Here is a 22,748-nt window from a genome sequence, read left to right as displayed (position 1 = left end):
TTTTTAAATGTGAAAATGCTAGGGATCGACAGTGAAGGCTTTGAAGATCGACCAGTCGATCGCGATCGACCTGTTGGTTACCCCTGATCTAGTAGATCACCGTTCAACAGTTTTACATATCTTTAAACACAAATGTAAACAAGACAAGATAAAGTACCTTGAACATTTTTCAACATGTGGTCAAGTTGAACAACATTATCCCCTTTTTGTGGTGTTTTGTAGTCAATCCTTGTAGGTGACTGTGATTCAGCTTTTCTAACCGACATATGTGAACGTCCTTACAGACCTGACTTTACTATTCCTTGAAACGTGTAGCATGCTGTCAGTGTTTTATCTTTACCCTGTTACATGCCCGTCCAGGTGAGCAACTGTAACCTGTACCGCCTGGGGAAGAAGAAGGGGCTCCCCAGCAGGATGGTGGTGTCCATCTTCGACCCCCCCGTCAACTGGCTGCCCCCCGGATACGTGGTGAACCAGGACAAGAGCATCACAGACATACTGGACTCAGAGGAGGTCAGTGCACTCTCTCTTTCTTTATACCTTACACTGCACTGCTTTATTCTTCTTTAAAATACAAATGATCTTTGGGGATTAGCTAGGGTTCTTTTCTGGAAGAGTAGAGGAATACAACAATAGGAACACCTTTTCAGTTAACATATAGCATTTATTTAACAGTAAACAGACAATACAGCTATTTTCCTCTATCTCCCAGTACTAGCATAGTCCACTCCTTCAACTGACTCAAGTTATAAATAAACAATAATTTAGAGCACTGAAAAATTGTTCATCAACCCAGGGAGTGTGTGTTTATCTTTAAAAATGTAAGAGTTGGACATTTAGAGTATGCAATGTGATGGATGTTGTGAGGTTTATGATGCGGTCCGGCCACTAGATGACAGGCTTCCCCTCTTGTCTGGCAACAAATCATGAGAAGGGTGAAGGAATACATTCCAACTCACAGCAACAAACAGCGAGATCACAGATATTGGACGGACATAACATCCGTAATCATCTTGAGTATTTGATAAAACAATCAAATATTTTTGTTTTTTTACCTGAAGCTTAAAATCATATTTAAAATAAGATACTTTTTATTTATGTTTTCTTTTCTAGATTCACATTTGTATGGAATCATTTCAGTTTTTCTTTTGTACTGTTGCTTCTGTGAAGGAGCATTCCTAAACAGGAGCAAAGAGAAAACATGTTCTGACTCAATGCAGTTCCTCACACACTGCAAAGGTCTGCTTAAGCTTCGTTTGAATAACAAAGAATGACTTTTAAGGCAGGTTTTTACATGAATACTTGCTACTAGTTGTTTTCCTTCCTTAATGTCCTTTCAACTCTGCTTCTGTTCCTGCCGGCATCAATCATCAGGTCAAAGAGGAGCTCCTGGCTAACGGGCAGTCTGGAACTGACTTCGACGAGGACGATGAGGAGGCTGAGGAGTGTGAGGAGGTGGAGGAGGAGGAGGAGGAGGGGGAGGGGCTGATCCTGAAGGAAGAGCCGAAGGACGAGGTGAACATGGAGGACGACCTGGAGTACTACAAGGAGCACATCAAGTTCATCGACAACATGCTGTTAGGGTCGGGGGCGTTTGGCAAGAAGATCTCTCTGAGCAGCTTCCCCCCCTCCATCACCCCGGCCACGGCTTCGGCTTCCTCCCCAACAGTGGAGTCCCCATACGAGTGGAAGCCCCCGAAGAAGCCGCTCCATCCCACCGCCGCCCACTACCCCCCTGAGCCGGCACCCAGCGGGCCCTCAGCCGAGGAGTTTGACTACAGCTCGTGGGACGCCATGTGCTACCTGGACCCCAGCAAGGCGGGGGAAGAGGATGACTTCGTGGTAGGCTTCTGGAACCCGTCGGAGGAGAACTGCGGGGCGGAGCTGGGCAAGCAGTCTATCTCGTACGACCTGCACACGGAGCAGTGCATTGCTGACAAGAGCATCGCCGACTGTGTGGAGGCTCTGCTGGGCTGCTACCTCACCAGTTGTGGAGAGAGAGCCGCACAGATGTTTCTCTGCTCTCTGGGCCTCAAGGTGAGCCAGAAATATATATGTTACATAAACACGTTACACATTTACACATGTATCCCTTCCCTTTTCTCTTCCCGAGTCCCAAACAGACCTGAACAACATGTGCAAGGATATAGGACATTTCTGGAGTAAAATGGAGTAATAGAAAAGGAAACAAAAATAAAATACATACAAATAATAGTAGCAATGTTAATAACAATAATACAAATTGTTTAAATTATAATACAGACAGTACAGTCAGAAGTAGTACACCATCATCATGACTTCAGCTTCTTAAGGTGTTTTAGGAATGGTCCCCATACCTTATTGAACTTAGTACTTGAGCCACAGACTGAGTAGCGGTTTTTTTTCTAGTGTAAGACATCAGGTCAGTTAGCCACTGAGCGTGGGTGGGCAGGACAGCATCTTTCCACCTGAGAAGTATCCCTCGCCTGGCCAGCAGGGAGGCAAAGGACAGTGTGCGAGCCGTTGGTTAGAGTCAGGGGTGTATCATCCCCTCCAGAGTGCAACTGAAGGGGGTCTAGCTTTTGATCAAGGATAACAGACAGAGTATTGAAACGGTCCTTCTAGTACATTTCTAGGCCACGATATGTCCAAAACATGTGTGCAAGGAGAAATATTTTAACATCCAAGACATGTTCTGTGTTTATTAATCAGCTTTAAAACTGATAGGAAGGCTATATAACAAATGTAATTTTCATAGTAGCCTATTGCAAATAGTACAAGTCAAAAGATTTGTGCATTTATATTACACAAGCCTTAACCAGAACTCACAAAGAATGTCCCTGAGTGCAAGGCCTACATTTTGTAATAAAACAGAATAGTACTACCTGTAAACTAACCAAGACACATTTTAGTTTAAGTGTTCTGAGACTGATTCAATACTCTTGAAATTCTGCTTAGGGGAAACTGTTTTCCCTGGCATTATGACCAGAGAGATTTAAATTGGTCAGACCGACACGCTCAACACGTCTGGCCCCGGTGATAGGATGATCCAAATGTTTATCTGGTCCTCGAGGCGCAGACACCAAGAGATGTTTTTGATGCTGACAGGTGTTGCCATTGGAGAGGGGGGCTCTGACGGGTGGTGTGGTGCCGAGCGGTCAGATCAACACCTTGGACCTGAACTACGGCTGGTTGAAGATCCCCCCCCGCTCCCGGCTGGACCATCATCCCGACGCCGACGGAACGCTCAACCACCTCATCTCCGGCTTCGAGAACTTTGAAAGAAAGATCAACTACACATTTCAGAACAAGACCTACCTGCTGCAGGCCTTCACACACGCTTCCTACCATTACAACACCATCACAGGTCAGAACCGCTCACCGGTAGCGTCACAGGTCAGAACCGCTGTAGTGTTAGCGGTACAGGTCAGAACCATGGTCGGGAATCAGAAGTACAGGTGGATTAAGTATCAGTTATTTATAAATGATAAAAACTATGCTGTTGAGACACTGAGATCTGACTGTTCATTTAGATTAAATGACATTCAATTGGTTTATTCATTGGACATTTCCAAATAAAAGTAGGTAGCCCTACAGAGGCTAGTTCAAATAAATATTCTATTTGCATGGAAAAAGTGACTGCTGGAACTGAAATGAATGAAAAAACATTGGTATTACTGGATATGGTCAACTCATCTAGGGTTCCAAAGTTCCAGGAATGTTCATGGTGGAAACTCCTCATAGGATTTAAAGTAAATCAAATGTACTGGGTTTTTTGCTTAGGCTGTATTTACCATGTTCTACAGATAGAAACAACCTTCTTACAATCATCAGCATCTCTTCTAGAGAAATAGAAACATTAATGTTTTAGATAAGATAAGAGGTACTTCATTAATCCCAACTGGAAATGTTTTTGTTGCGGCATCATAAATCAAAACAAGGCATCATTAGAGATTAAGAGTATAACCTGGAATAAACCGGCTTTAGAGAGTAAAAAAGAATATACTGTATATACAGTTGAGTTTAACTTTAATGAAAATAACTTAAATCCACAAGTTGTATCTGTTAGTTCAGCATGAGTACAACTCATTTGTGCACATGAGAATAAAACTGTCCTTTGGCGTTCTGGAACTGTTACTTTGATCATGTTCCAGTGTGTGATGGTGCTTCCTTTTGATTGGACAGTGCTACAGATGTTTTATAGCATTTTATATGTCTTGTACTGCACTGAGGAACCTGCAACCAAGGTCTTTCATTCATTACATAACTACACCATAGTTGTGGATGTGATATGACCATAAAGCTTTTGAAATTGAATTTGATCTTATCAGTACAAAACAAAAATCCTTCTGAACAAAGACATTTAAAGGTCCCATATTGTGGCCATTTTTACTGATCATAATTCCATTGTTGAGGTGTACTAAAATAGATTTACATTGTTGAATGTTCCAAAATCCTTTTCTCCTACAGCATCTCTGTATAGCAGGGGTATTCAATTAAAATTCAAAGAGGTCCAGTTACTAAAATTTCCTCCCAGCAAAGGTCTGAATCTTATATAGTCACTCGAAATAGTGTACTCTGATGTAAATAAAATCAACAACGTACGGACATTTCCATATCATTTATTGTTACATTTCCAGTGTTTTCAAAGTAATATACTTTTAACATACCGATAAGTCTGAACTTGTATGGCACTTGAATGGAAAACAACACTGTAGTTGTCTTTACTACATTTCAAGTAACAGATAGATAGAATCGGAGGATGAACCCCTCTTTATTAGTCACATACATGCACACAGCAGAGAACACACAGTGAAATTGGTCCTCTGCATTTAACCCACCCTAGTACTAGGAGCAGTGGGCAGCTATCGTGCAGCGCCCGGGGAGCAATGGGGAGGGGGGGATTGGAGGTGTCCGGTGCCTTGCTCAAGGGCACCACCTTTTTTAAACATGCATTAACTACATTTCAAATAAAATAACACAGGAACTTAGGCTAATGCCTACATTTCAAGTAAAATAGAACAGGGCAGAATTTACTGAATAAAAGAAAAGTGCAGAGCTTTGAGCAGCTCCCTTTCTCCTCTCTCCTTTCCTCCTCTCCTTCCTCCCTTTCCAACTTCCTTTCCTAGTGAGAGAAATGGGCATGTAACGGTCCGGCCAGCAGTTTGAATCTTGGCTTGAATGGGGTTAGTGCCATTCTCATGCTCCTGTGGAGATGCTCATTGGTGAGCCTGGAACGGTACTTTGTTTTAATAATGTTCATCGTAGAGAAAGCTGTCTCACAGCTGTAAGTTGACCCAAACATGGTTAAGGTGTATAGTGCTACTTTGGTTAGGCCAGGGAACATCGTTTCAGTCACAATCTATAACCAGAAAATAGCAGTCAGTTGTTTGAAAATGCTCTCTAAGAGCAAAATCTGCTTGCAGATCAGTGAGCTCTAACTGTAAAGATCCTGGATGTGCCCACTTGAAGGTCTGTTTCACCTACTTTGAAAATTCTCTGATTTCTCTGATAAGGAATGGATTCTCGATTAGCAGGAGGAGCTGGTGTCCAAGGTTGAAGCTGTCAAATCGTTGACAGAAGTTTCCAATCAGCTTGTTTATGAAGCCGACATAAGGGGAAATGTCTCTCTCACCCTGAATTTGTTCCCGCATTTGTTTGAAGTGCAAACACTCTCCTCCTCCTCTCTTTGAAAATGTCCAGCTTCATCTGGAAGGAGCGGATAGTTTTCATCAAGTCACACACATAATTTTTCTGACCCTGCAGCTTTAAATTGAGCTCATTAAGGTGACCTGTGATGTCCACCAAAAAAAGCCACTACATCCATCTTGTGCTTATCTTGCAAAAAGTTTGCAAACGGTGTTGCTTTTTGACTCTTGAGCTGCTGTTAGAAAGCAGCTATTTCCTTTCGGATGGACCAGAAGCATCCCAGTGCATTCCCTTTGCTCAGCCATCTCACGTTGTTGTGGAGTAGTAGGTCATTTGCATCTGCCTCCATTTCTTTCAGAAATTCTCTCAGCAGTCGATGCTGATGGGATGAGGATGCCCTGAGGAAGTTGATGAGTTTCATCATGGTGTTCATTACTTCAGCAAACCCTTCAGACAGAATGGCACAGAGAACAGTCTGATGGATGATACAGTGGTAGGCTATGAGATCAGGGTTGTCTTGTTTCATCCGTGCCACAGCCCCCTTCTCTCTCCCACCCATGGCAGGAGCACCATCTGTGGTGACTGAGACTACTTGCTTCAGATTAATCTTTCTTTTTGTGAGTATCTCCTTCATCCCCTCATATATATCCTCTCCTCTTGTGTGTGTCTCAAGTGGCATTAAACCCAACAGGTCTTCTCTTTGTGACGAAATCTCACATACACCAAAAGCTGGGCATTATCCGTTACATCTGTGGACTCATCAATGGCTAAGGATATGGATACTGCCTTCTGAACAGCCGCATCAAGCTATGCCAGTACATCCTCTGCTAATAGTTCAGATGTTCTGCTGTTGTTGAAGCTGACAATGGGATTTGCTTAATTTTTTCGTCTTTTTGTTTACCGTCAAGTAAAGTCTCTGCAGCCGCATTTAAGCACTCCTTCACAACTGTGCCATCGCAGAATGCTTTCTTGTGTTGCGCCAAAGTCCACGCAATCTTTAATGAACACTCATTTGCACGTTCCTGGCGTGGAAATGCATGCGTGAGGACACGGGTAGACCTGTCGTACTGTGCTTTGAGTTCGATAATTTTACTCGCCCTCACTGCGGACTTCTGCGGGTACCTTTCCTCAAACAACTCCTGTTCGGTCTCACAGTGATGCTTAACTTTTTATGAACGCCACAGTTTCACAGCATATGAGACACAAAGGTTTAGAACTGGCTGCAGGCAGAACGAACATGTATTGGTCCGTCCATTCATCTTTAAAAGGTCGGTTTTCACCATCTGCTTTTCTCACTTTTTCTCTCATCTCCTCTCTCTCGCTATTCTCTGGTGCTGAAAGGTAAGCAATCGATTTGATTGGCTTGGTTATGGATGACGCTCCTGTTGTATTAACTTGATTAGCTGCACATGCGCAAATCATTTATCTTTTTATTAATATTAGAATTTTAACGGGTCCGGGCAGAACCGTCACCGGGTCCGCCATTTGGTGATGCCTGCTGTATAGTATCTCTCATCACTTTCTGTCCTAACGCCTTGTCGGAGCTCTTGCGCCCCCCCCCCCTCCCTATGAGCCCACTCTGTTCTGATTAGCCAACAACCAGAGAGGCTCCGCCCCTGTCTAACAGAGTGCCTTCCCAGCCTTCCCGTTACAGCTGAGCATCAGTTTATGTACAATGACGGCGGTACAGCCATATATGTTTGAACCGGAGTCCGATCCTGAAAATGACACAGACCAACGTGATGGGCCTGATCCACCGTCCCAAAGTAGACTGGAGCAGGCGGTTTCACAGTGGAGCGTTTTTATTTTGTATCGCTCTTACATTTCAGATGTAATGTTAGAACTGAAACAGAGTAGGAACAGCCTCGTCCTTCAGTACTGCACGCTTTGCATATCAACCTGTGCAAGGTTTTCAAGCTGTCGTCCGTGAAATGCCGGGCACACAGTACCGTACTTTGAACCGTTGAAGGAACAATGTTAAAAATACATTTCAACCACTGACTTTTTCGTGGTACTGCCTTCGGTAAGGCAAACATGACATTTCCTTTCACATTTCAGGCCACAGTACTTCCTTTGACATTTCAGCCTCCCAACAGTAAATGGTCGGTTGGCAGAGGGTGTTCCTGTTGGTCAATAGCAATGGGCGTGCCTACTTGCCAATTGGTCTCCAGATTTAGTGACGTCAATAGCCCGGAATAAAAAATGGAAAAAGAAAAATCCCCAACGAGGCGTGGGAGGGCAGCATAGACTTTTCTGCTTTAGAGTTTTACTCGCTACAGGGTGTACTATGAGGGTTTGTGACTTTGCAGACCGTTTACATGCAGAAAAAGCTACATAACACACTCAAGGACGGGTTATAACCGGAAAAAGCATAATAAGGGACCTTTAGTACTTCAGTTATTTTCAATTCATCCCAGATCATCATTAGTTTGAAACCAGCTAAAAGCACAAGCAGTTAGAATAATTTCCTGATGGTTAGTACACCTTTCAGATTAAGTTAGTCATTTATCATTAATAGCTAGAGCTTGAACGTGCTCCGTGTCCCTGCCCCTGTGTCTGACTGTCTGTCCTTCCTCTTCAGATTGTTACCAGCGACTGGAGTTCCTCGGCGATGCAATTTTAGACTACCTCATTACAAAGCACCTTTATGAAGACCCCCGGCAGCACTCTCCGGGCGTGCTGACCGACCTGCGCTCAGCACTCGTCAACAACACCATCTTTGCCTCTCTGGCCGTCAAGTACGACTACCACAAGTACTTCAAGGCCATCTCGCCCGAGCTTTTCCACGTCATCGACGACTTTGTGCAGTTCCAGCTGGAGAAGAACGAGATGCAAGGCATGGACTCCGAGGTGAGTCGAGCAAAAACACAGCGCACATCAGATCTGTAGCCACGACAGTCGACGCCTAAAACAGCATAACAAGGTGCAAGATAAGCCCGAGCCAGCCCTAACTATACGCTTTAGCAAAACAGAAAGTCTCAAGCCTCCGTATTCCATGCTTATGTAGTTTTTTCCCCACTTAAATAAGCGTCCGTATTCCAAAAAATCTTCCTGAATAACAAGGCTGTCAGCTTCCATGAATCTGTTTCATATTCCCATGATTTGAGCACTAAAGAGAAAACGCAGTTGGATTTGATTTGTGTGGAAATAGCTATCTTAGCACCAGATCTCCTCTCATTCTCCTGCTGAGGTCGACGGACAGCTCCGAAAAATTAAGAGACCACTCCACATGTTTCTTAAATCTTTATCTCTACATGTATGGCAGCCATTCCAGTGTCTGTTGAATTCCAACACAGAGAAAAGTAGTTTATAGAATACAATAAAAATACAAATAAATCCTTTAACTCAAAGACAAACCTATGTTACTGATGCCAGAAAAGAATATTTCTCTTGGACTTCCATTCATACATTTCAAACCTGTACTCACACTGACTTCAGACGCGTTTAGGGTTGCAAGGGGTTTGATCATTTACAAAGCAAGATACGTTTTGGAATTCCAACACTTTTTTTTATTGTTAACTTATTCGGTATTGAAAATACACAGACATTTATTGTATGATATTTCAGTTCACCAGCAATAAAAATACACCGATGTTATTTCTTCTTCTGCTAGTTTTTGGAGCCAGCCGTTACCACATTTGAGCATCCCAGTTGTTTTAATTAATGTATTTTTATTTATTTTTTTATTATAATGCATTTCTAAGTTTGCAACAGCCTGTTGTTCGCTCCTAATTTCAAAGTAGTGTTCCCATTACCTAACTTGCTAGCTAACTAACGTACCACATTTTACACTGTATAACAAATGAACGGATTTATTTGGCCAATTAATTGATTATGTCTATTTAAAAGTTATTTGTTTCTATTTAGATAGGCCATGGTAGATACAGCCAACATAAATCGAAATGTTATTAAAATTGCAATACAGGCTTTTCCATGTATAAGCCCAATATTTGGTAAGGACTAAACATGTGAAAATATCATTTTTTAAATTTGTTGTGGTGCTGAAGGAAGTCCTAGTATTTACAGACTTAATAAAACAACATTGTTTGGTAAATATCCTCTTCATATTGCAATCAGTCAAGAACAACCGTCAGTTATTTTTTCCTAATGATGCTGTCCCAGTTTGTTAGCGAGCTCTACTCATAGATTGTGTGTGTTATGGTTTTGTCAGCTAACGACTGTGTGTGTTTCAGCTGCGGCGCTCAGAAGAAGACGAGGAGAAGGAGGAGGACATCGAGGTCCCGAAGGCCATGGGGGACATCTTTGAGTCTCTGGCCGGAGCCATCTACATGGACAGCCGAATGTCTCTGGAGACGGTGTGGCAGGTGTATTATCCAATGATGAGGCCCCTCATAGGTAAGGAAGAGAGGAAGGGTCTGTTGTTTCTATTTGAAGCTAATTGTAGTGAGCTAATCAGTGTGAGGATGATTCTGATGCCTCACTCTCCACCCCCCCACGAACAGAAAAATTCTCTGCCAATGTGCCACGCTCTCCTGTGAGGGAGCTGCTGGAGATGGAGCCAGAAACTGCCAAGTTCAGGTGAGAGATCAGCGCCGACACTGTATACATGAATCCCAGGAACATGAAGAGTTTCTCTTCTCTAATCACTGCAGCATTCACAGATTCATGAGAGGTCATGCCATTTTAGTAAGAAGTAATTGTTATAGTGAACTTCCTGTGTGATATTAATCATTTTATAGCTTATTTTATAAACTGGATCCAGAAAAGATCGCCTGTTGATCAAGAAAAAAATATATATATAAGTGAAACTTTATTTAACTTACAGTTTGAATGTAGAAACTGTTCAAGTACAACAAACCTGTTTGATTCTCAAATGTATATAAATAATCATCCCAACATTAACCTTTAACAGTCCCCCCCCTTTTTGAAGGGGTGTTGAAAAGTGGTGATGATGCAATTTAGCCCTGTGTATCAAGTTGTTCTAGACATAAATCAGAGATGAATTAGAATTTAAAATACATTCTTAAAGTACCATTTTGCTTAGATCATTATGATGGAAGTATGAGAAGAATTCCCCCATGGCTTAAAAATGCAGCAAAAAGTTATTGCCAACTGGGGAATTAAATGAAAATGCTCAGAAATCACTTAAAAATGAATAAATGAGATTTATTTAATATTTGATCTTTTTGGTGTTTTTTTACACATTTGGTACCAAGAATCATGGATACACACTGAACTAGTATTGACTACTTTACTTACATTCCTGTATCACACCTAATACATATGTCGCTTATTTTCACACATTTTTATGAATTTTTGTTAATCATTGTTTAGCTTTTGTTGATGAACCTCAACATTTCAAACTCAAAATGAATGATTAGACATAGATAAAAGAAAAAATATAAATTATTTTGAGCAAAAAAGGTTTGACCATTGATGGAGGAAGTGCTGTGGAAATAAACCTTATACTGTATGCATCATTCAGGGAACACAGGACATAAGTAGATTTGTGTCCTAGTATCAGGTTAAGTGAGACGAAGGCCACCATTAGACAATGACCCTCCTCTCGCTCTGTTGCAGCCCTGCGGAGAGGACGTATGACGGGAAGGTGCGTGTGACAGTGGAGGTCGTGGGGAAGGGCAAGTTCAAAGGTGTCGGCCGCAGCTACCGCATCGCCAAGTCCGCGGCGGCACGTCGAGCTCTGCGCAGCCTCAAAGCCAATCAACCTCAGGTCCCAAACAACTGAGCTCCACCTCCGAGCTCCCAGCATTAGCACCTAAGCTACTGACGCTAACGGAGGAGAAAATCAACACCGGCTTCCAACAGAGCGCCAGGGGAACACTGTGGAGACGCAGCAGAAGAAGCAGACTGATCTCATTACCATTTCACAGCAGATCTCTTTTTTTTCCCTCTTTTTTTTTGCGCAAACACAATCTTTGCTTTCCCTCTCTCAGTGCTTTATTAACGTTTAGCAGCGTGTTTAAAAGAAGGTCAGGTGGCATCGTCTGTTCCTCACCGTGTAGTGTTTGGTTAACCTCTATGCCGATGATATGATGCTTATGCTTATTGTGTAGTATTAGATTGTACATAGTTCAATCAAAGGTGTAAATCAAAGTATGTAGGAAGAAGAACGCTAAACTCCTCAGCCTGTGCACTAGTGCCAGTCAGTTTGACAGCGCTTCTGAGAGCGCTAGCAGCTAACGTGGCTAACAGATACCACTGGAGCTAAACGCTGGTGGCACCTCTGTCTGAAATCTGTCTTGAAATGGTATTCTTAATCATTTTTGCACTTATTCCATTAGGGTCTGTTACTTCGAGAATTGTGTGGTCACATTGACACCAAAATCATATACGTAGCAAAGTCTATAAATATATATAAAATAATAAGATACATGAATGATATTCTTAGCCTTAGTTGCTAAGCTTCACCCTCATATCCTGCAAGACGGATAGGAATTCCAACATTCCCAGTTACTGTAATTTAAAGTAGTTTATAAAGCGCACTTGAGGTTGCATGTTCTTGTAGTTTATGTATAAACCATGACAACTGGATTGCTTCTATAAAAGTTCTAGATCTACGGATGTATCTAGAGTGAGAGAGCAACACTCGATGTAAACGGCATTACCTTGATGATTTGGTTTAACATGTTTTGATACCAAGAATGGATGGGATTGAACATTCTTGCGCACTTAACGTCTTTCCAAGGATCATCCAGTTTTGATACACGAAGAGACAGACGTATCACACGTTCAATATGCTGCAGACTTTTCTATATTGGATACTCGTGTAAGGCTCGCAATCTTTTCAAATACAGTCTTTGTGAAGAAGGCCAACTCATTTCAACACACTAGTGTTCCTCACATCCCGTACCTACCAAAGCTAAAACAGATGTGACACTATGAGGTTGAAGTGGATTCCTGCGGAGAAGGACACCAGCCTTTTTCTTCTTTTTTTGTCCGTGTGTGTTTTCTGTTCTGACAAATTTTGCTTCTCGCTAAATGTCCTTTTCCCTCTCATCAATAAGCCCTTTTTTCACTTGAATACCTCAGTTAATTGCATGCATTTTCTTGTCTTTATATATTTTCTTTTTTTTTTCGGTGCTATGTTTTTGTATTAAGCTTGAATTTCTCATCTTTTTTTGCACTGTAACTATAATACCTCTTTATTTGACCTTTTTATTATTTTGGAAATCTGTTTGATTTGGTTGTCCCGTTGGCCAGCCGGCAAGCTGCAGAGGAGATCTGCGCCATCACCCACATCCCCACCCCACCCCCAAACTCCAGGTTGACACGGGGGGGAGAGTATTTGCTTCCCGTTATTCACTAGCTTTTCATTTAATCAGCTGAAATCTGCGTTTGAATTCTGGGTAAACAAACAGAGGATTGACACATAGGTAAATACCTGTAGAGGTAAACAGATTGCACTCTTTAACATTTACTCCAAAATATAGGCAGAGGGTAAACATTTATTTGTGCATAAAAAGGAGTTTCAAGTTATATGTGCCTGTGTGGTTGCTTAACTGAGTAAAAGAGTGGTGCGGGAATGAGTCCTAAACCTTGGAAATAAGCATTTGAGCACATTAGCTTGTCTAAAAAAAAAGTTTAACGTGCTTTTGGTTAGATTTCTGAAATAAGGTCTTTGGTGAACAAAACATGCAAGTATAAATTGTTTGGTTGACACAAATCAGTTTTTCCCTGCAATAGTCCAAAATCCCATTGCTTTTTGTCAAAGGAGCCCCTGTGATGCTAACTTCCGATTAGCCTACAAAAATACATCACTGCATCCCTGTATATAGCTATTACCGATCATAAGCACACCTATGGGTGCTTATACCTCAAAATTGTTGAGTAACTGAAACATAATGTAGTCTTTTTGCAGTGATAACTATACCGCCAGACACAGAACACATGAGTGGATGTTCCTCAACACCAATTAGTGTGTCACGTTTTGAATAGGAACAAACACAATTCTGTGCCTTCTCTGCTGCAGATCAGTGTCAGCATAGATAAATGGATGAATCCAAAAGTGAGTAACAGATTTTAACCAGAGACTAAAGAACTAGAGATTCTCTGTGAAAATTTGTGAAATCCTTCAGTTCCTATATTTAAATCAGTGACCCTCTGAAGCGTTACAGAGTGCAATCTGTCCTTATTCCTCAGGTGAACCCATGATCAGTGAATAAAGAGCTGAAGTCAGACTGGTACAGTCATAAGTGGGTTCAGCAAACTAATGTGTAGGTCCCAGATGATGGGGGGGGTACTAAAAAGAATGTGAAATCACCCATCCGGTGCCACAGCCCTGTATTTCTGTCTGACTGATGGAAACTAGGATCATAATTCGTCTTGGCATCAATATCCAGCAGCATGTTTCTATTCAGGAGGGAGCAGTGCGATAGTCAGAACGGACTACGTTTTTCTCGTAATGGCAATTTTGTTTTTTTGTATATGTAGCACAATTGAGCATTGCACTTGGGCGCCATACTTTACCTCATGTCAGAGTGAAAGGGAGTGAAAGGTGGAGGGTGAGGAAGACGTGTATATATGATGTTAGGAGGACTAACTGGTTCAGGCTTGGCTGCCGTGGATGCTGGTTTTACTCAGAGCTATTTAAAGAGACAGTAAGGGGCTAGGAGGGGGGTGCTGCAGGGCATCATGTGACAAACACACTGTAAGGAGAATTTCTAAACTTGTATACTTCCTGTATCCTGCCTCTAACAGCTGTTTGGTGAGTCCAACTGGCAGGCCCAATCATAAATGGGATCTTGGTTCAATTCACTTCGCGATTCTCCCTTGTTTCTTCTGTGGTGTGTGTGAGTTTGACTGACCTCCCCCAGCCCTTTATCAGGGACTCAAAGGAAAAATCCACCCTAATGTGCTTCTGGACTTCTGGTTAATGCTGAGCCATGATGATGAGTCTTTAACATGTTTGTGAATTCCTTTGTACTGGAGATCTTTCTCAAACCATTTAAGCTACTTTTTGGGGAAATGAGTCCAATTGTTCAAATTCTAAATTTGCAACAGTACATGCCTTATACTCCTGCAGGCAGCATTAAAAAAAAAAGCAAACTTTATAGAAATGTTTGGACTTCTCTTTAATCTGTTATGTTTAAGTGCAAATGTCTCAGAAGCAGGACATGGACCCAGAATCTGACACTGTGTTTCTGTATCGAGTCACATACAGTTCATTGTATTAATACATTTATCATACCTATTTCTGTTCTGCAGCTCTGAAAAAATGTATTGCAACAGGAAGTTCGGTGTGTCCCTCAAGTGAAGAGGAGTAGCTGTAAAATACTAGCAGTAATTGAAATACACAAGTATACCTCAAAGTTTAACTCTGATTGTTCTTCAGCCCAGCTGGTGGCAGTTTCCTTAGCTGCTGATCAGACACGGAAAGGATGTCATACTGGTGCAAAATGATAAGAACCCTTCTGTTAAAAGCTAATACAAATCGTAGAAAATCATAGATGGTTACCTGAAGAACAACTTCCTTTCTCAACAACGTGTCACTCATCTCTGAGAGCTAAACAGGGGCTGATATGTTGGGACTGCAGAATTATGAAACTGAATATGGCTGTCCTGGATCAGCGAGACTTTCTGTTTAAAGATTTGTTCCTGATTTAAATCGGTTTAAGGATATTTCTTAATCCTTATTACATCCACTGTGAAAGTCCTGAGAGGGGTCACTTTTTAAAGGTGCTGTATCTCAATGTGACGGGATATATATTGGCCAGGTATTCACAGGAAATGCATCAGCGAACAGGAAGCTGATCCCTGATATGTTCTGACAGAAGAGTTTTGGGTGGATTTTTCCTTTAATGAAGGCTCATGATCAGTGTTGGCATGGAACAGAGATGCCTGATAAACAATGAGAGTGGGAGAGGAGATAGAAGCCAGCATAGACCCCCCCGACTGTTTGAGGGGGGTCACGGAGCAGCAGAACACCAGCAGGGCGGGAATAGCGGGTGGAGCTGTGGGCCCTCAGTGTAAGGGACATGAACAGGACTCCTCACTCATACTGTAACTGTGCTGCAGTGTTTGCGGTCTGCACCTTATGGATCATAAAGACCTTTAATTGTGTTTGTTTGGATTTTTTCTTTTTTTTATATAATTGTAGCCCAGTATATCTACAATAAAAGTTATGGTATGGTCAACTGCTTTGTTTCCTGTGCTGTGTTTAGCAGAAAAACCAACATTTAGTCGTGCACAATGACTCAGCAACTACTGGCAATATTTCTATGGAATTTGCTAAAACATGGTAACTGGTGTTTCCCGGGTCATTACTTTGATAAATTGGTGACTCACTTAAACTTTATCTGACACAATCAGGCCAAAATATTTGTTTGTAAACTAAAAATGCACATTTATATTTTGAAGTAAGTTTTCATATTGCTTGGGTTAAAGCACACGATTAATAATAGTTAGTATTTTCATCGATCTGTTACACAAAGACACAAAATCACATGAAAACAATCTTATCTGCACTTTAATTCCCGTTTTAATTTATAAAGTTTTTGTCCCATGTACATTTGAATGTTCACAGTGATTGAACACATGAAATATTGTTTCTCTTTTGGAAGAATACAGTACAACCTACAGTGGGGCAAAAAAGTATTTAGTCAGCCACCAATTGTGCAAGTCTTCCCATTTAAAAAGATGAGAGAGGCCTGTAATTTTTATCATAGGTATACCTCAACTATGAGAGACAGAATGAGGAAAACAAATCCAGGAAATCACATTGTAGGATTTTTAATGAATTAATTGGTAAATTCCTCGGTAAAATAAGTATTTGGTCACCTACAAACAAGCAAGATTTCTGGCTCTCACAGACCTGTAACTTCTTCTTTAAGAGGCTCCTCTGTCCTCCACTCGTTACCTGTATTAATGGCACCTTTTTGAACTTGTTATCAGTATAAAAGACACCTGTCCACAACCTCAAACAGTCATACTCCAAACTCCACTATGGCCAAGACCAAAGAGCTGTCAAAGGAGACCAGAGACAAAATTGTAGACCTGCACCAGGCTGGGAAAACTGAATCTGCAATAGGTAAGCAGCTTGGTGTGAAGAAATCAACTGTGGGAGCAATTATTAGAAAATGGAAGACATACAAGACCACTGCTAATCTCCCTCGATCTGGGGCTCCACGCAAGATCTCACCCCGTGGGGTCAAAATGATCACAAGAAGGGTGAGCAAAAATGCCAGAACCACACGGGGGGACCTAGTGAATGACCTGCAGAGAGCTGGGACCAAAGTAACAGAGGCTACCATCAGTAACACACTACGCCGCCAGGGACTTAAATCCTGCAGTTCCAGACGTGTCCCCCTGCTTAAGCCAGTACATGTCCAGGCCCGTCTGAAGTTTGCTAGAGGGCATTTGGATGATCCAGAAATCCACAGAGTCCAGACCTGAACCCCATTGAGAATCTTTGGGATGTGCTGGAGAAGACTTTGCGCAGTGGTCTGAATCTCCCGTCATCAATACAAGATCTTGGTGAAAAATTAAAGCAGACAGAAATAAATGTTGTGACATTGCAGAAGCTTGTGGAAACGATGCCACAGAGAATGTGTGCCGTACTCAAAGCTAAAGGCGGTCCAACGAATGTTAGAGTGTGACCTTTTTTTGGCCAGGCAGTGTACATTTTAAACTCAATATTCTGGTTGCACTTTCATTATGATGAGCTTTCCTCTGCTGCCACCGTCTGGTCAAAATGGAGATTACTCTCTTCATTTCTGCAGTCATGTCATGAGGCTGGCTATGGGCGTAGTACAGTAGGTAAAGAAAAAAGCAAGTGGATGGATGGCATTCAACCAAAATCACTCATGGAGTGCCGCAAGGTTCTGTCCTTGGACCCATTTTGTTCTCTCTATATATGTTGCCATTAGGTAATATTATAAGGAAATATTACAATTACTTGTCATTGTTATGCTGACGATACACAGTCGTACCTATCTTTCAAGCCAGATAAACAATATCAATTAACAAAACTGCAAGAATGCCTGTCAGATGTAAAAGTATGGATGACCTGCATCTATTCTTTATCAAAACACTGACAAAACCAAAGTCATTTTACTTGGCCCTAAACAAATCTGAAATGAAGTATCAACAAATAACAATACTCTTGATGGTGTTACCGTGGCCTCCAGCTCCACAGTAACACATCTTAGCATTATCTTTGACGAGGATTTGTCTTTCATATCTCACATAAAGCACATTTCACAGACTACCTTCTTTCATCCCTACAGTATCACACAATTTGGACACATCCTGACTCAAGACGAAGCAGAAAAACTCATTCATGCTTTTATACCATTTAGGCTGGATTACTGCAACCCCCTTTTATCAGGCTGACACCACATCCATTCAAAATCTTCAGCTGGTACCAAATGCTGCAGCCCGTATGCTAACAAGAACAAGGAAAAGGACCACATCACTCCAGTTTTAGCAGCTCTACCGTGGCTCCAAGGGTCCAGAATCAGTTCTTCTACCCTACAAAGCACTAGAAGGAAAGGCACCATCATACCTACAAGATCTTTCAACCCCCTCCTGCCCCTCTGGGACATTACGCTCCCAGGGTCCAGGTCTCTTAGTGGTTCCCAGAGCCTGGAACCAGATCAGGAGTCAGAGCGTTCAGCTACCAAGCTCCGTTTCTCTGGACCCAACTTCCTGTTTTTATCAGAGAGGCGGAGAGTGTTCAACATTTTAAGAGTGTTTTTAAGACCTTCCTGTTCAATAAAGCCTATAGTTAGCACTGGTAGATTTGAACTATATTTTACACTGTCATCTGTTTGTTAATCTGTAAAGAGATTCTGACTTTAATCTCAGAATTCTGATTTTTTTTCTCAGAATTCTGACTTTAATCTCAGAACTCTGAATTTAAAGTCAGAATTCTGAGATTAAAGTCAGAAGTACGGTTTCCTGTAGTAGCCTAACTTCAGTGGGAGACTCGCGTTAGAATGTGGAATGCAGACCATGTTTAGCCTGTATTGGTCTTGAATGGTGATGCAGCGGTGTCTTTCAGGCATGTCCGTTCCTAACAAAAATGGCAAGAAACATAGAACATAACTGAAGAGCAAGTGTGTTATTTAGGAAGTGTGTTTGTGTCTTCAGGAGCTTTAGATATATTTTTACATACAAGTGTTTTTTTTTAATTGAGCTATGTACTACAATCAGATTATCAATGAACAGTTCTTCAACATTAAAATATCGGTTTTTATTTGAATAATATTGAACTGTTATCAAAATTGCATGTAGAATCATGCTGTTTGGTGGTGTCACTGCAATAATCACTTTTACAATGTTTTTTTACAGACAATATCTCGAGACAATGGTTAGCAGTTCTTTCTCTATATATAACTCACCCTGATAGCTAGCAGGCAGGTGAGTGGTAGACGTAAGGCTCTCAGCTAGCTGCTAGCTGCCTTGATAAACATACTTAATTCAATCTCTACCGAAACATGAAACCCCCCCCCGACGATACACTTAATGCAGGATCAGAGTGCAACATCGTTTTACGAATGTCAAAACAATGCATATAGATTTATAACTCACCTTTTGTTCTGCCATTTGGAATATGCTTTCCTCCGGGACCCCTCTCAGAATTCTGACATCCCCCCAAAAAATGTTCATGTGGCCCTAATCCTCTTCCGTATACAACAACCTGATAAGAGAAGAACACTAAAAAGCAAAGAGTAGAGAGAAAGGGAATAACCTTTATATATACAATCTATGGCAGACACAATAGCTTGTAGAATAGTAGAAAGAGAAAAGAAGAAGGTTGACCAAATAACCTTTTGCTGCATGTGGATATATTTCAATGTTTATTTACAGACAGAGGAGACAGATACATTTAGGACAAAAACAACATAAATGGCTTCTGCCTCGATTTATCGTTCATTACAATATGTTGGTTTCATGTTAGTGTGTAATTAAAGACATTTACATTTGTGGGAAAATGTGTCTAATCAACCAACAACGCCCCTGCAGTACGTCCTCGGACCCCCTAGGGCTCTGGTTTCAGACAGAGGGTGAAAAGAGGTGCTGCAGCACAGGCAGTATGAGAAAAATAAAGAGCTTTCTGAACATTAAAGCATGGAGACATGTCCCAGGAGAGACACTACATACTGATATGAAGCTGAAAATTAGCTTAATATGGCCCCTTTACCAAAAACTGTTGATAGCCATCTCCGGGAAGCTCTTATCTCCGGTTAGGGTTAGGGTTTTGTTGATCCAGCTAATGCAAAGAAAGCCTGGCTCTTTTAATCTTGCTTCATAGTTTACCCCTCAGGTTTCATTCTGGATTAAACAGGCTTACTACCAACTAACAGCACTCTATGAAAGTGTCCTCAAACCATAGCCAATAAGGCTTTTTTTGCTATGTAATATTACATATCATTAAACGTCCTCGGGCAATTTTAAATCCCATGGTTCCCTGTATTCAAGCCATCAATCTTACAATGTTTGTCCTGAAGCTTTCTTTTTATTATTATAGTTGATCAGAAGACTTGATGCACTGTATATAAAGGAAGTAAAATGCACTGGGCTAATTCTGCAACATATTTTTCTGTAATTCTCTGATCACTTCTAAAGCCTGATCTCTCAGCAGCTCCAGCGTTTACCTCAGGTATTGTTAGACAGTCAGTGACACAACGAGCCGGCGGCGCCTGCTTAGCCAGATCACCAAACAACGTCAACTTTCTATGGCTGCTTTTTGTTAGTGTGGAGGTCGCTGTGTTGGACACATCCATCATCCTCCAACCTCCTCCCTTCAAATGCTCCCCCCCCCCTCTGTCTGATGCAAATATTGAAATGAGGCTGGGGCGTCGCAGGCTTGGCAGCAGCATGGGAACGGAGGGAGAGGTGCTCCATAATTAAAAACATCATTTCAGTTCCTGCTCCACCTATTTCCATCCAGCATTACACCGTCTCCACAGGTGAATTGCTCCCTGTTCTCCTGCCATGATGGTAATGAGCCGTGGTTAGGTCTGACACCACGTCCCTTTGATTTAACCTAAATGAGAAATATGCCATCAACTGGGGGGGGGGGAACTCAATAATAGAGACTTTAAATATGATATGAGTCCAGCAGAACAAGAGGGGGTGAATCACTCTGAAGTGTGATATTAGGCCGGCTGATGGAAAAGGATACTCACACCATCAGAGGTGTGTGTGTGTTTGTGTGTGTGTGTGTGTGTGTGTGTGTGGGTGTGTTATCACTTTAGTTGTGCCAACTGTCTTGGAAGAAGAACCTTATTATACAGATAATAATACGTCCAAAACACATCAGCTCCGGCTCCATCTTTGTTCTCGCAGATGGCAGGCTCTCACTCACTGCATTTCAATTAATAATTCACTTCATTCAAACACAAATATGATGTTTCCTCCTCCCACAAGAGTGTTCACCTCAGGAGACACTTTATCGACCCAGAGCTGAGACCAATGACAAACCTCCAATACCCAGATATTCAACAATAATATCTGAATAATGTTAGCGCTTTCTTATTGCGTTTTTGGTTAAATAGATCAATTTATCAAGCCTTTAAGTTATTGTTACAGTTTTGGTCCTGATACATCTTTAATACGGAGGCCCTGAAGGTCAAAACATTTCACAAAACAAATACAAAGACTACATTTCATGAAACCAAACAGCAAGAAATAGCTTAAATCAGAAAAGGTATGTACAGTGGGGCAAAAAAGTATTTAGTCAGCCACCAATTGTGCAAGTTCTCCCATTTAAAAAGATGAGAGAGGCCTGTAATTTTTATCATAGGTATACCTCAACTATGAGAGACAAAATGAGAAAAAAAATCCAGGAAATCACATTGTAGGATTTTTAAAGAATTTATTTTCAAATGATTGTGGAAAATAAGTATTTGGTCAATAACAAAAGTTCATCTCAATACTTTGTTATATACCCTTTGTTGGCAATGACAGAGGTCAAACGTTTTCTGTAAGTCTTCACAAGGTTTTCACACACTGTTGCTGGTATTTTGGCCCATTCCTCCATGCAGATCTCTTCTAAAGCAGTGATGTTTTGGGGCTGTCACTGGGCAACACAGACTTTCAACTCCCTCCAAAGATTTTCTATGGGGTTGAGATCTGGAGACTGGCTAGGCCACTCCAGGACCTTGAAATGCTTCTTACGAAGCCACTCCTTCGTTGCCCTGGCGGTGTGTTTGGGATCATTGTCATGCTGAAAGACCCAGCCACGCTTCATCTTCAGTGCCCTTGCTGATGGAAGGAGGTTTTCACTCAAAATCTCACGATACATGGCACCATTCATTCTTTCCTTTACACGGATCAGTCGTCCTGGTCCCTTTGCAGAAAAACAGCCCCAAAGCATGATGTTTCCACCCCCATGCTTCACAGTAGGTATGGTGTTCTTTGGATGCAACTCTGCATTCTTTCTCCTCCAAACACGACGAGTTGAGTTTTTACCAAAAAGTTCTATTTTGGTTTCATCTGACCATATGACATTCTCCCAATCCTCTTCTGGATCATCCAAATGCCCTCTAGCAAACTTCAGACGGGCCTGGACATGTACTGGCTTAAGCAGGGGGACACGTCTGGAACTGCAGGATTTAAGTCCCTGGCGGCGTAGTGTGTTACTGATGGTAGCCTCTGTTACTTTGGTCCCAGCTCTCTGCAGGTCATTCACTAGGTCCCCCCGTGTGGTTCTGGGATTTTTGCTCACCGTTCTTGTGATCATTTTGACCCCACGGGGTGAGATCTTGCGTGGAGCCCCAGATGGAGGGAGATTAGCAGTGGTCTTGTATGTCTTCCATTTTCTAATAATTGCTCCCACAGTTGATTTCTTCACACCAAGCTGCTTACCTATTGCAGATTCAGTTTTCCCAGCCTGGTGCAGGTCTACAATTTTGTCTCTGGTCTCCTTTGACAGCTCTTTGGTCTTGGCCATAGTGGAGTTTGGAGTATGACTGTTTGAGGTTGTGGTCAGGTGTCTTTTATACTGATAACGAGTTCAAAAAGGTGCCATTAATACAGGTAACGAGTGGAGGACAGAGGAGCCTCTTTAAGAAGAAGTTACAGGTCTGTGAGAGCCAGAAATCTTGCTTGTTTGTAGGTGACCAAATACTTATTTTACCGAGGAATTTACCAATTAATTCTTTAAAAATCCTACAATGTGATTTCCTGGATTT

General features: G+C 41.7%; 1 protein-coding gene across 3 annotated transcripts in view; it reads left to right on the top strand.

Annotated features, from left to right (window-relative positions):
- dicer1 (dicer 1, ribonuclease type III) overlaps positions 1-15,743 on the top strand; it is a 37,939-nt gene extending 22,196 nt beyond the window's left edge. For 2 of the 3 annotated variants that reach the window (XM_063908915.1, XM_063908916.1), the window contains 7 exons: positions 361-513; positions 1,375-2,037; positions 3,088-3,346; positions 8,210-8,478; positions 9,822-9,984; positions 10,092-10,167; positions 11,170-15,743. In XM_063908915.1, coding sequence (XP_063764985.1) covers positions 361-513; positions 1,375-2,037; positions 3,088-3,346; positions 8,210-8,478; positions 9,822-9,984; positions 10,092-10,167; positions 11,170-11,335 — 1,749 coding nt within the window. In that variant the 3' untranslated portion in view covers positions 11,336-15,743. Of the gene's footprint in view, positions 1-360; positions 514-1,374; positions 2,038-3,087; positions 3,347-5,986; positions 6,215-8,209; positions 8,479-9,821; positions 9,985-10,091; positions 10,168-11,169 lie in introns of those variants that run through there. The other variant, XM_063908917.1, reaches the window with a different exon arrangement.
- Positions 15,744-22,748: the final 7,005 nt, after the last annotated feature.

Source organism: Eleginops maclovinus, chromosome 19 (assembly GCF_036324505.1).
Source record: "Eleginops maclovinus isolate JMC-PN-2008 ecotype Puerto Natales chromosome 19, JC_Emac_rtc_rv5, whole genome shotgun sequence".
In the NCBI taxonomy this organism is placed as follows: Eukaryota; Metazoa; Chordata; class Actinopteri; order Perciformes; family Eleginopidae; genus Eleginops; species Eleginops maclovinus.
The sequence above is the reverse complement of the archived record's forward strand: the minus strand, read 5'-3'. Positions and strand labels throughout refer to the sequence as shown.